Source organism: Elephantulus edwardii, unplaced genomic scaffold (genome assembly GCF_000299155.1).
Source record: "Elephantulus edwardii isolate Elephantulus edwardi_28Jun2011 unplaced genomic scaffold, EleEdw1.0 scaffold00007, whole genome shotgun sequence".
Taxonomy (NCBI): domain Eukaryota; kingdom Metazoa; phylum Chordata; class Mammalia; order Macroscelidea; family Macroscelididae; genus Elephantulus; species Elephantulus edwardii.
In genome coordinates this window covers 27,006,622-27,019,427 of record NW_006399757.1, presented here as the reverse complement: position 1 = coordinate 27,019,427, position 12,806 = coordinate 27,006,622, and the positions used below count along the sequence as shown (strand labels likewise).

The window sequence follows — 12,806 nt, the reverse complement described above, 5'->3', positions numbered from 1 at the left end:
TCCTTCTATCCTCCTTAGTCATTGTCCAACTCTCTGATGCATAACAAGTGATTGCGAAGACCATGGCCTGTATCAGACACACCTTAGTCTCCAGAGAGACACCATGGCCTGATCCATAGTCTTCTCAATTGCTTGCTATGCATTTGAGAGCTCGACAATGGCTAAGATACTGGAAGAAGACTCGATGCCTTTGAGTTGTAGTGATGTATAAGAGTGTTGAATATACTACCAAAAGAATAAACGGGTCTATCCTGGAGAGAGTGAAACCAGGTTGGTCCTTTGAAACAAGGATTATGAAGCTCTGTCTCATATACATTGACAAGTTGCCAGGAGGGACCAGTCCTTGGAGAAGGATATCATGTGTCGAAGGCTGGAGGGTCAGTACAGGAAAGGAAGACCCTGGATGACATGGACTGACACAGTGACTGTGGCAATAGAAGCAGATATGTCAGAGCCTGTGAGATTGCCTCAGGATAGGCCAAGGTCCAGATCTATTGTTCCTAGGTTTGCTATGACTTGTAGTTGATTCGAGGACACTTAATAACAACAACAAGGAACTAGTAGAGAACATTCTGTAGTGCCATTTCTAAAGTTACAGGCTGAAAGCTTTTATAAGTCAGTCAATCATGAGTAAGGAGTCATTAGCATTATTTGTCACAGACCTTCTGTTTGGAACTAGAAATGCCAAGAAAATGAAATGCATTACAAGCTTGTGCCCTAAAGCAAAACCATAAAATGAAATCAATAGCATTTGAGCTGCTTTATCACCAGTTTAAGTTTTATCTTAATTGCTCTGCCATTTATTCCTGATTGAAAGGCTAGTTATCAAATCAAAACAGAATAATGTATTTCTGGAAAGTTATCTGGGATTTTCCTCCCTTTCACATTAAAGATAATTATAATTTTACCTTAGAGGAAAAAATTGCTGTTTCGATTATGATATTCTACAAATCAAACTGAGCTATAAAATTGAATCTTGTTACTTTTGTTATACTAGCAATGATTGTGAGACAGAACCATTGATATCATCTTCTATGACAATTCTCCGGGACACAGAATCCTTAAGCCACTTTGGGACCAGCAATCTATACTGAAAATGAAGTTGGTGTGCAAGCAGACAATTTGGCCAGGCAACAAGGAGGACTCATTATTCTGAAATAACACACTATAAACAGTAAAGGATCAATATTTGTCTCCATTTGTGAAATAAAGATAGTGATTTGATAAAAAATAGCCACCAAGAAGGAGTCAAGGACTAAGATACAGATATGGGGCAGAATTAGAAGAAATTCCCTCTGTGTCTCATTGCTGTCATGTTGGAGCTGACTCATGGCTGACTCTCTTGCGGATTTCCGAGGCTGTAATCAGCCAAGAGGAGATTGCTCTTCTTTCTCTCTAGGAGCCACCGATTTTCTTCAACGACCTGAAAGGCAAGGCCTTTGGACCAACTTCCCACAGACTAGGTCACCAGAGCTCCCTCCTAACCAACGATGCTGGTACAGTTGGAGAAACGGGGTGTCCAGGAAATGGAAAGTGAAATCTTAATAATGTCTATTTTTGTTGGAGAGGGAGAGAAATCCCAGATTTTAAGAGTAAGTGCTCTTCCAGTGGCAAACTTCTTGCTTTCATTCTTTTAAAAAGATTGTTGACAGCTTTTCTCTAGTATTCAATGTTTTGACAAATCTATTGTATCATGACATTCTTTTCAAAATTTCAACTTAATAATTATTTTTCCTCATGCCTGATATATCCTTACCATGTTTGAAATTTCTGTCTCAAGCCTTTTCTACTTTTTATTTGTTATTGTTGATGTGTAACATTGAGTCAGAACTGACCCATAAGTATTTGAAGTTGACTTTTCAATACCACATTGAACTGTGCAATACCACCATTTTGTAGAGGTGACAATTAATTATATCATTGATATTTATTTATCTTGATCGTACGTTGAATCAAGAAAACTTGAGGACTGGAAATTTCTTACCCTTGTGTCCTGAAATATTATATACAAGTAGGTTTTGATTCATGGGTTTCCTAGGCAGTAAGACTTTACTGAGGAGACAAACGCATCTTTTTTAGAGCCTGCTGTAGGTTCAAATAGTTGACCTTTCAGTTAGAAGCCAAACTGTAGCACTCTAGAATAACATTGTTGTTGTTATATACCATAGAGCCATAACCTGCCCATAGCTCATCCTTCTGCAGGTTTTCAGAGGCAGTTAATATAATAGAAGGAGATTGCCCCTCCTTCTCCTAGGGAACAGTTGGTGGCCTCGAATTGCATGCCTTTGGGATTGCAGCACAGCTTCTTTCCACCAGGCCACTAGAGCTCCATTAAGGTGTTTCAATTTTATTACAAATCAAACCAAACCTATTGTTATCAAACCAATTTTTACTCAAGGCAAATTTCCACCAAGTTAGTGAGAGTGCAGATTTTTACAGGAGAATGCCTATTCCCCTAAGGTAATGCCATTCACCTCCAAGGTGAATGGTGGATTTGAACCAGTGAGCTTTTGATTAGCAGTTCAACACATAATGCACTGTTCTTGTGGCGTTAGTGCACCAACGAGTCAGAACTGAATCATAGCTGAACCTATAGCAGGTTTTCAGAGGCAATAAATCACGTGGGATAAGACTGGCCATCTCGTTCTCAGAGAGTGGCTGGTGAATTAGACCTGCATGCCTTTGGGATGGCAATGTAACTCCTTAATACTAAGTTAACACTAAGTTATCAAAGTTGTTGCCATTATATGCTGTGGAGTGGACAATTAAAATACTTGTTGGACTTGAGAAGTAGGACGACAACAACAACACATATGTTAGTATGTATTTTTATATGACAATGCAGTTCATTTTATTTTCTGCTCCTGCCCAGCCAATTCTAATACTGATTTGTAAAATAAAACAGTTTCACAGGACACCTAAGACTAATTTTTTATAACAGACTGAACATTAATCTTATCTTTGCTTCCAAATAATTGATTTAAGAGTAATTGAAACTACAGGGGGAACTAAATTTCCCAGGAGTTGATAATGATGAAGTTGGTTGATTGAAGAACAGAGTTCTTTACAATATTCTGTATTATGTTGGATATTTTAAATATTTTACAATATAAGGGTAAAATATATTTTTTTTAAATATCCCTAGTGTAAAATTTACAGAATGAATTGGATTTATCTTTTAATTCTTAATTTGCATTTCCACATAAAATCCAGTCCAGCACAGCCATAAAACTTTGATTAAGAAGGATGTCATTAACAAATTCTTGTTTTAAAAAAAGCCCCAAAACACCATAAAAACATTCTTGTATAAATTAAAATTCTGTTTATTATCTTTTTTCAAGTTATATGGTGAAACTCAAGACCAACAAGAAGCTCACTGAATCTTAAGACAATTCATTAGCATCAATTTACATAAAGATCTTATTATTTGTATAGCTAATGGACTACAGGTTGATTAAAGGTCATTAACAGTCATCATTAAATGAAATTGTGTTAAAATACATAGATTTTGAATTTCAATTTTAAAGAGCAAAGATTACTTATGAAGTCCTAGCAGCAGTGTGTGAGCATTAGATATTAAGCAAACTTAATGTCCACTTTTTGTATTTCTTGCATTTCTGAGAAGAAAATTCTTATGTTTGTTAATTGCTATTACTTCTACATGCATTTTGAGTCACATGGAAGTATATACTACATATGTGTGCATTAGCTAAACGATTATTAGACTTAGATTACAGTGACTTAACTTGCATCAATGAAGCCTTGATCTGTTAATTCTGATAAAGTATTTGAAAATATCCACATATAAGTGCCAAGTTTTTGACCTTAAATATTTAGAAGAGTTTCCTTTTTAAATTGAACTTTTCATTTGTTTCAAGTAACATTGACAAATACAGTGTTCAGTTACCTCTTTCTGGTTTATTTTATACTGTGGTAATAAAATTTACATTGTTGTTGTTGTGTTGTTGATTGCCTTCAAGTGGAGCACAACTCATAGCGAGTTTATGAACAAAGGACCTAATGACTTTCCATAACTATCGTCCTCTCTCCAAGTTCATCGAGTTTCCAGAGGCATGTGGTTTACGAAGTGGATGCCAATCCTGCTTCCAAACCTGTTTTACAACTGGGAGCTCCACCAAACACTGTCCACAGTGGGAAACCATTTTAGTATTTGAAACTCCAGTGGCACAAGGTTCAGCAGCATAGCAAACCCAGGTTACCTCATACAGCACATTGACAAAGAGTGATGTGAAAAGTGGAAGAGTGTTCATCCAGATAAAACAGCACTAGCTTCATTTAGCAGTGGTTAAGTGTCCTCGAGTCGAATTTACTCAGCTTTGTACAAAAGACTTGAACTCTGTTCTATAACATCATTTCTGTAAATTTACATTGCCTAATTTAAAACATCTAACCTTTTTATTTTTTTAGCCATTTTACTTTTATAATTGGTTTACTTAGTTCAGTGTATAATTTGAAACATTCTTTATGATGTTAGAAAAATATATTGTCTCTAATTTAAAGATTTAAAAACGTACCATGGAGTTGGAACTAACCCATAGCTGATCCTCTGGAAGGTTGTCAGAGACAGTAATCACATGATAGGAGATTACCCATTCTTCTCCCACAGAGTATCTGATGGTCTTGAACCGCATGTCATTGGGACTGCATTGCAGCTTCTTGCCACCAGGCCACCAGAGTTAAAAATATACACTGCACATTATTTGATACTTAGTTCATACTTATACAAGAGACTGTATAACTCTCCACATTAGATCAGTAAGTGAGGTTTAGAATAAACAAAAGAAGTGAGTAATTTTTAGGGTTATCAATTATTGCTTAAAAAATCTATACTGAATCCTATGTCTATTTTCGTTGAATTCACCTTCTTCCTAACATCTTATGAGCCTCTTCTGGTATGCAATACTTGTTGTTACTTTTGCTCTGCTTCTCATCTACTTTTATCTCCTCCCTCTGAACGATGGAGTGCTGAGATAAAATGTCCAAGAATGCCTTCAGCATGAAAAGAAACTATTCTGAATTCCACTTCCCACTTCATACTCCAACTGGGACTCTAGATGAAGGCTTAAATAAATTAAATATCCATGGGACTCCTAGATTCTAAAAGTGACTGTATCATTAGAACTAGGTGCATTGTTGATCTGATGTTTATTGAAGGTGTGAATGGAAGAGTCTAGTGTTTAGTCCATAACAGCTAACCTTCCTTATATTCTGTACCCTTTTTACTATTTGACTTTTGTTTGCCCAATTTGTATGGGTACATTATATGCACTGATTGGCCAAAGAAATTATGGAGTCAAACAAAGGTGAGCTTAAATTTTGAATTTTTAAGTTATCAGTTGGGTCATTGAAAAATCAAAGCACTTAATCTTTTCTTACATTTATATCTTTGTAAAATGGGGATGATAATTCTCATTTCATAGAATTGTGTAAATTAAATATGATTTCAGTAGGAAAGCTACAATAAATATAGTCATCAACTTTAGGATTATTTTTTTTTCCTCTGTGCTAAGAACATACAGCGAAGTAAGAAGCCACACAATTCTGGGAAAGCCTAGCATGATCAAGCAGTATTCCATTCTGTTGAATACATAGTATTGTATTTTCTCAACTGACTCAATAGTAACTAAAAACAATAACAGATATTCATTCATTAACAACATATTTTTCATAAATATTCCTTGGCTTAATAAAAAAATTGAGTCAAGTTTATTATTATTTAACATACTTAAAGACCATTGATGTCAGTTTGAAGACTAAGATGTACTTGGTCTTGAAAATGGCAATACTACCAAAGGCAATTTACACATTCAATGCAATCCCAATACAAATACAAATCCGATTCTTCAGTGAAATGGAAAGGCAATCACCAGTTTCATATGGAATGGAAAGAAGCCCCAAATAAGCAAAGCACTCCTTAAAAAGAGAAACAAGGTAGGAGACATCTATGTCCCTGATTTCAAATCCTACTACACTGCCATCGTGGTCAAGACAGCTTGGTACTGGTACAATGACAGACACATAGATCAATGGAATAAAATTGAGAACCCAGCAATCAGCCCATCTACCTATGGTCAACTAATTTTTGACAAGGAGATGAAATCAGTTAAGTGGGGAAATGACAACCTTTTTAACAAATGGTGCTGGCAAAATTGGAAAACTATCTGCAGAAAACTCAAGCAAGATCCACACCTCACCCAGTAAACAAAAAACAACTCAAGGTGGATAATGGACCTAGGACTAAAACCAGGACTATAAATTTCATTAAAGAAAAGCTTTCAAGAACTCTAGATGTCCTACTCAACAACATGAACAGCTTCCAAGTATTCTGAAAAATCTACAATCAGGAGAGGATAAAATAGATGAATGTGACCTTCTAAGAATCAGATCGCTATGCACATCCTAAAATTTCGCCAACAGGGTGAAAAGGGAAGTCACAGACTGGGAAAAAAGTATTTGGTAATGACATGACAGATACATTACTTATATCTAGAATTTATAAAATATTCAAGCACCACAGCAACAAGTAAACAACCCAACTGAAAAATGGGCACAAGATATGAACAGACACTTCACCAAAGAAGGCACTCAGATGGCCAGCAAGCATATTAAGAAATGTTTAAAATTCCTAGCTCTAAGACAGATGCAAATCAAAACCACTATTAGATATCATCTCACCCCAGTAACAATAGCAAAAGTTAACAGAACAGCCAACAACAAATGCTGGTGAGGTTGTGGAGATATTGGAACCCTTATTCACTATTGGTGGGAGTGTAAAATGGTGCAGCCACTATGGAAGGCAATATGGCGTTTTCTCAAAAAATTGCAAATAGAAATACCATTTGAAACAGCAATTCCATTACTGGGATTACACCCTAAAGAAACCATAACTACCACCCAAGCAGATATATGCACACCCATGTTTCTTGCAGCTTTGTTCACAATAGCAAAGAGTTGGAAAGTGCATGTCAACAAATGAATGGATAGAGAAGCTGTGGTATACGCACACAATGGAATACTACACTGCATTGAAAAACAAGGAACTCATGCAATATTATTAAAAATGGGTGACCCTGGAAGACATTCTGTGAGTGAAATATCTCAGTCACAAAAGGACAAATACCGCACAGTGCCACTGTTGTAAAATGGGACTGTCACTGGGGTTGGGGGGGGGGGACTGAGAAAGATGGGATAAATTATGTATACTGCATTAAAACAGAGGAGAGAGAGAAATATTTAAAAGGTATATATGATTAGGTTATTGTCAGGACATAATCCAGAACGAAGGCTGCATAATAGAGTGGACCTGGGGGGGAGGAATTGTTTAACAATGTAAGAATTTTCTTTTACTTTTCAAAGAGAAGAATGAACTGGAGGGGAAGGGTAAGCAGGGAGAAAAGTGTAACAATGAATGAATGGAAATCCAAATATCTTTAAATTTTCATTAAAATTAATAATAATAATGACTATAAGTTTTTTTTTTAAAAGATGCACCTGGTCCAAGCCATGGTCTTTTCATCTACTGGCCATGCATCTGAGAGTTGGATAATGATTAAGGACGACAGAAGAAGAATTGATGTCTTTGAGTTGTAGTTTTGAAAAAGTGTGCTGAATGTCCTACAGACTGAAAAAAAAACCAAAGGTGAAAGTGAAACAGGGTGCATCTTAGATGCAAGAATGGTGAAACTCTGTCTCACATACTTTGGGCATGCTGTTAGGAGGAGGCCAGTCCTTGGAAAAGGAAATCATGCTTGGAAAGGTGGAGGGTCAGTGAAATAGAGAAAGATCCTCCACAGAATGGACTGAGAGTGACTGTAACAATTGGCTCAAGGATATCATGAGAGAAATTGAGGATATAGCACAGGACAGGGCAGGGTTTAGATCTGTTCATAAATTTGTTATGAGTTCAGTTGACTAAATGGTATATAACAATAACTAAAACAATAATGACAGAGAAATGCCATTTTATAGAAAGCTTGAAAAGAGCAGATTAATGCCTTGACATTTCGTTTACAAATTATTTCCCTGTGCTTTCATATATTGGCTATTAAAATGAATGAGAAAATCTTCTCTGGTAGTTATTGATCTTCCTCTTTATTTAGGAGAATTGTACTTACAGCTAAAACATGTAGAAATGTCATAAAATTTGTGAAAACTTTAAATTATAGGACTTACTTTTTGAAGGAACTCGGAGATTGGCAAGGACCACTTCTAGGGAATCAGCTTGTACTCGAAGGACATAGCTTGTTTTTGTCTCATAGTCCAAAGGGGCATTTACATAAATAACACCAGTGATGTTATTGATTCCAAATGCACCTAGAATTTAAGATACAAAATTTTCTTGGTCATTTTCTTTGTACTATTAGCACAAAATAATTCTTTGATAAAAGTCTTCTGATTTTTTAAACAAGAGTGTTAAAAACATCTATTTATAACAAGACTAATGCATTAAAGTCACAAGAATTGGCTAATTTTTGGTAAGCCTTCTCTAGCTTTTGAAATGATCTATATCAATGTTTCTCTTAATGCATTTATCAACATTCTAGTGGTTTTCTTGTTGGCAAAGGTAGTTTTTTTAAAATTTAATATAATTTTAGAAGATAAGGTATCAGAGTGACTGTATGTCATACATAGTAATTTAGTTTTATTCTGTTTATTAGAAGCAAGTCATGTAGTCCTGTCCACACCTGCATGGAGAGAAAGCAGGCTCCTCCTTTTAAAGGGAAAAGCCTCTTTGAAGAGAAAAGAGCCCAAGTCTTTGTGGACATTTCAAAATCACTACAATGTATTCCCAGCTCCTTTACTTTGTTGCTGACTTTTGCATTCCAGCCACTAATTATTATTAATGAGTATCGACTGCATGTTCAATAAATTTCAGATTGCAAAAGTTGCTAGAAATCCTCATCTTTGAAATTTTCATCTTTGGCTTTCATGGATGGTGCATATATTTGAGTAATATTTGTATTAAGTCTTTCTAGTATGTTTATGAATAGTAGCCTGTCACTCAAAGGATTGTAGTTCAAGACAGATCACGGAATGGTCTTTTTGCTTAGGAATGCAACATAATTTTCCTTCAAGGTTTCACTCCCAGCATAACAGATTATATCATTGCCTTGCTTAAATTGACCAATGTCAGTCCATCTCAGTTTGCTAATGCCTAGAATGTAGATCTTTTTGTGTTCCGTTTAATTTTTGACACCCTTCAATTTTTTCTAGATCCAACTTCATTCATTTAATTTTCCAGTTATTAATGGATGTTTGGAGCTGTTTCTGCTCATTTTTTAGTGTCTTCCACTATAATGGTGTTACCTCTGCCTGCATTCTTTTACAGGATTTCAAAGGGCAGTTATTTCAGAAGTTGATGGCCAATCCTTCTTCCTGGTGTGTCTTAATTTGGAAGCCACACTGAAACCTGTTCGACATAGGTGACACACTGGTATTTAAAAACCAGTGGCAGAGCTACCAGCACCCCAGAAGCCAGCAAGGTATTCTAGTACAGCAAGCAAGGTATTCTAGTACAGCAAACTGACAAATGTACAGTAAGGGATTATAGAAAAGACTATGGCTCGAATTAGGCATACCTTAGTCTTCAAATTGGTATTATTAACTTGATAATTTGGAGATATTCTTTGTTCACTACATACTCTGCAAAAGAAATACATCTCCTGATCTCTTGACTGCTGGTACCAAAGGTGCTGATTGTGGATCCATCATGTAAAATGAAATTATTGATAATTTCAATCTTTTCTCTATTTATCATGATGTCATTTATTGGTCTAGTGGTGAGAATTTTTTTCCTTGATGCTAAGATATAATCCATATTGAAAGTTGTAGTCTTTGATCTTCTGCAGCGAGTGTTTCAATTTCTCCTCACTTTGAGCAAGCAAGGCTATGTCATTTACATATCACAGGCTAGTGATAAATTTTCCTACAATCCTGATGCTACTTTCTTCTTCATAGAGTCCAGCTTCTTGAACAGTTTTCTCAGCATCGAGATTGAACAGGTATGGAAAAAGGATAAAACGTGATACACTCCTTTCTTAAGTTTAAATAATACATTGTTCCCTTGTTCCGTTCTAACAGTCTCTTGGTCTAGGTATAGGTTTCATATGAATAAAAGTGTTATGGGATTCCCATTCTTATCAAGGTAAGCCATAGTTGTGATCCATTCAGTCAAATTCCTTTCCACAGTCAATCAAGCACAAATAAACGTTCTTCTGAAATTCTCTGCTTTCAACCAGGATCCATCTGACATCAGCAATTATATCCGTGGTGCTAAACAGCGTGAACTGGTCATTCTTTGTCAACGTACTGTTCTAGCTGCTTTTTGAATGATTTTCAGTAATATTTTACTTGTATGTGATATGAATGATACCATGTGATAATTTCCACATGTTGTTAGAATATCTTTCTTAGGAATAGGAAAAATCCAAAACAGTCCTATTTTTAACATCTTGTTCTTAATATGATTAAAGATGTGTAGATACCATTACATTAAAGAGAAGCACAATTTTAATCTAAAAAGTACTTACTAAATATAAAATAAATTACATATTTATCTTTAGTGTTTATGATTAAGACAGATTTAGGATTCCACTTACCTTCTTCATTTCCTGCAACGATTGAGTACACAATACTCTGATTGATAGCAGCTGCAGAAATTACACCAACCATGGTTCCTCTGGGTGCGAGTTCACTTACTGGAGGAGGTCTGCAGGTATAGAAAAGATTATTTCTTTCTGATGATCTGTTTTTCTGTGGTTTCATTTTGAATTTAATGATAGAAATATTAAGCACTCTATGTGTTAAGTGTGTCTACAAAACAAATTTTAAGATATTGATATAAGGCACCAGTTGCAAAAAGGTAGGATCAAATCATGCAAATAATCTTGGTTAAGAGCGTACTACTAGCTACACTATTCTTAATTTAAGATAAAACATATTACGACTCTTTTCTTCCAAATGTTGTACACAGTTGTATTCATTTGTCTCTAAAACACCGTCTGGCCAAAAGAAATTGATGTATAACACTGGTTCTCTTAACTCGTTAAAATAAAGTATAGCTCACTTGTTGGTGTTAATATACTGAAGCAAATTATTCCAAATGTCTCTCTCTGGTTCTTATATTTGCCCAACTGTAAAGTTTTATCTCTACATGAAATAATAGATTGATGACATATACCTAGTTATTGCTTAACTACATTAATGTTGTTGCTCTTGTTGATGTTAGGTGTCATCAACCCAAGTATGATTCAAAGTGACCCTATGAACAACAGACCTCAATCCTGTCCTATCCTGTGCCATCCTTATCATCTCTGATACACTTGAGCCCATTGCTGCAGTCATCATGTTAATCCATTTTATTGTGGGGGGCTCTTCCTTTGTTTTGCTGACCTTCTATCTATCCAAGCATGATATCCCTTTTCCAAGGAATAGACTCTCCTAGTAACATTTCCAAACTACGAGAAATTAATCGTTGCCATCCTTGCCTCCAAGGAGTACTCTTGATGCACTTTTCCCAGGATATAACTGTTCATTATTTTGGCAGTCCATGGGATATTCAGTGCTCTTCTAGAACACCACAAATCAAAGGCATCAATTCTTTTTCTGTCATCCTTAATCATTGTCCAACTCTCAGATGCATCAGAAGGAATAAAAAAGACCATGTCCTGAATTAGACACACCTTCAACTTCAAACTGGCATCACTGTTCTTCAGTATTTTGGAGACATCCTGGACAACTGATTTGCCCAAAGCAATATGTCTCCTGATCTCCTGACTGCTGGTACCAAGGGCTTTAATTATGGATCCAAGTAAGATGAAATAATTATCAGTTTCAATTCTTTCTCTAACTATCATGATGTTCCTTAATGGCCTAGTGGTAAGGACCTTTATTTTTTTAAATGTTGAGATGTAATCCACATTGAAGTAATTCATCTTTTGAAGCAAGTGTTGCTTTCAGCAAGCAAGGTTGAGTCATCTGCATAATACAGGTTGTTGCTAAGTCCTCCTCTGATCCTGATGCCACATTCTTCATCATAGGTCTAGTTATAATATTCTTTTTTAATTATTAGTTTCAATGAACATCTACTTTGTTACTCTGATAAAAAATATACTGAAATTCTAACTCCTTTAAATAGTGCATGTGACCTTGCTAGGGGAGGTTGTGGGTTGGTTGGTTCCTAAATCTCACTGTTCCTGAGTGGCATCTTACAAATGAGAAGGAGAGACACAAAAGCAGGCCCACAGGGGGAAGGCAGCTTGTGGTGATCCCCCTGTAAGTCAAAGGATGCCAGGACACACTCAAGTCTAAAAAAACAAGAGAGAAACTTCCTTTGGAACTAGCACAAAAAGAGCAGAGCTCTGTCAATGCTCTGACTTTATAGTTTCTGAACTGAGAGAAAAAAGTGTTTTATAAAGTCACACATTATGACATCATGAGGAGACCAAGACAAATATCTATGAAACTTAAAACGACAGAAAGAAAGGATTGTTTTAAAAAGCATACTATTTCATCTTACACTCTCCATTATAGCTAGTGAACAAAAATATATAAAGGAAATAATAATAATTACTTTTATAATTAGTATTCATTTATGTCAACTATTTCTAATAGAATTAGACAATTATTAAAAATATAATGGGAGATAACAGTTAAAAAGTGATCTATGATAGATACAACAGAACACATGTAGATAACAGAAAGGGCAACTGAGGTTGAGCTTTCAAGTATGGAAATACAAAGGAAGAGGAACAGTTGTAAGCAGACACTAGTGATTGGGACATGGA

At 35.6% G+C, this 12,806-nt stretch overlaps 1 protein-coding gene across 1 annotated transcript in view; it reads right to left on the bottom strand.

Moving 5' to 3' along the window:
* Positions 1 to 12,806, bottom strand: part of PCDH15 (protocadherin-related 15) — a 454,971-nt gene that overhangs the window by 131,709 nt on the left and 310,456 nt on the right. Inside the window, exons 21-22 of the mRNA XM_006880391.1 lie at positions 10,620 to 10,729; positions 8,194 to 8,334 (exon numbers count right to left, since the gene is read on the bottom strand). Of these exons, the coding sequence (XP_006880453.1) occupies positions 8,194 to 8,334; positions 10,620 to 10,729 (251 nt within the window). The remainder of the gene's footprint in view (positions 1 to 8,193; positions 8,335 to 10,619; positions 10,730 to 12,806) is intronic.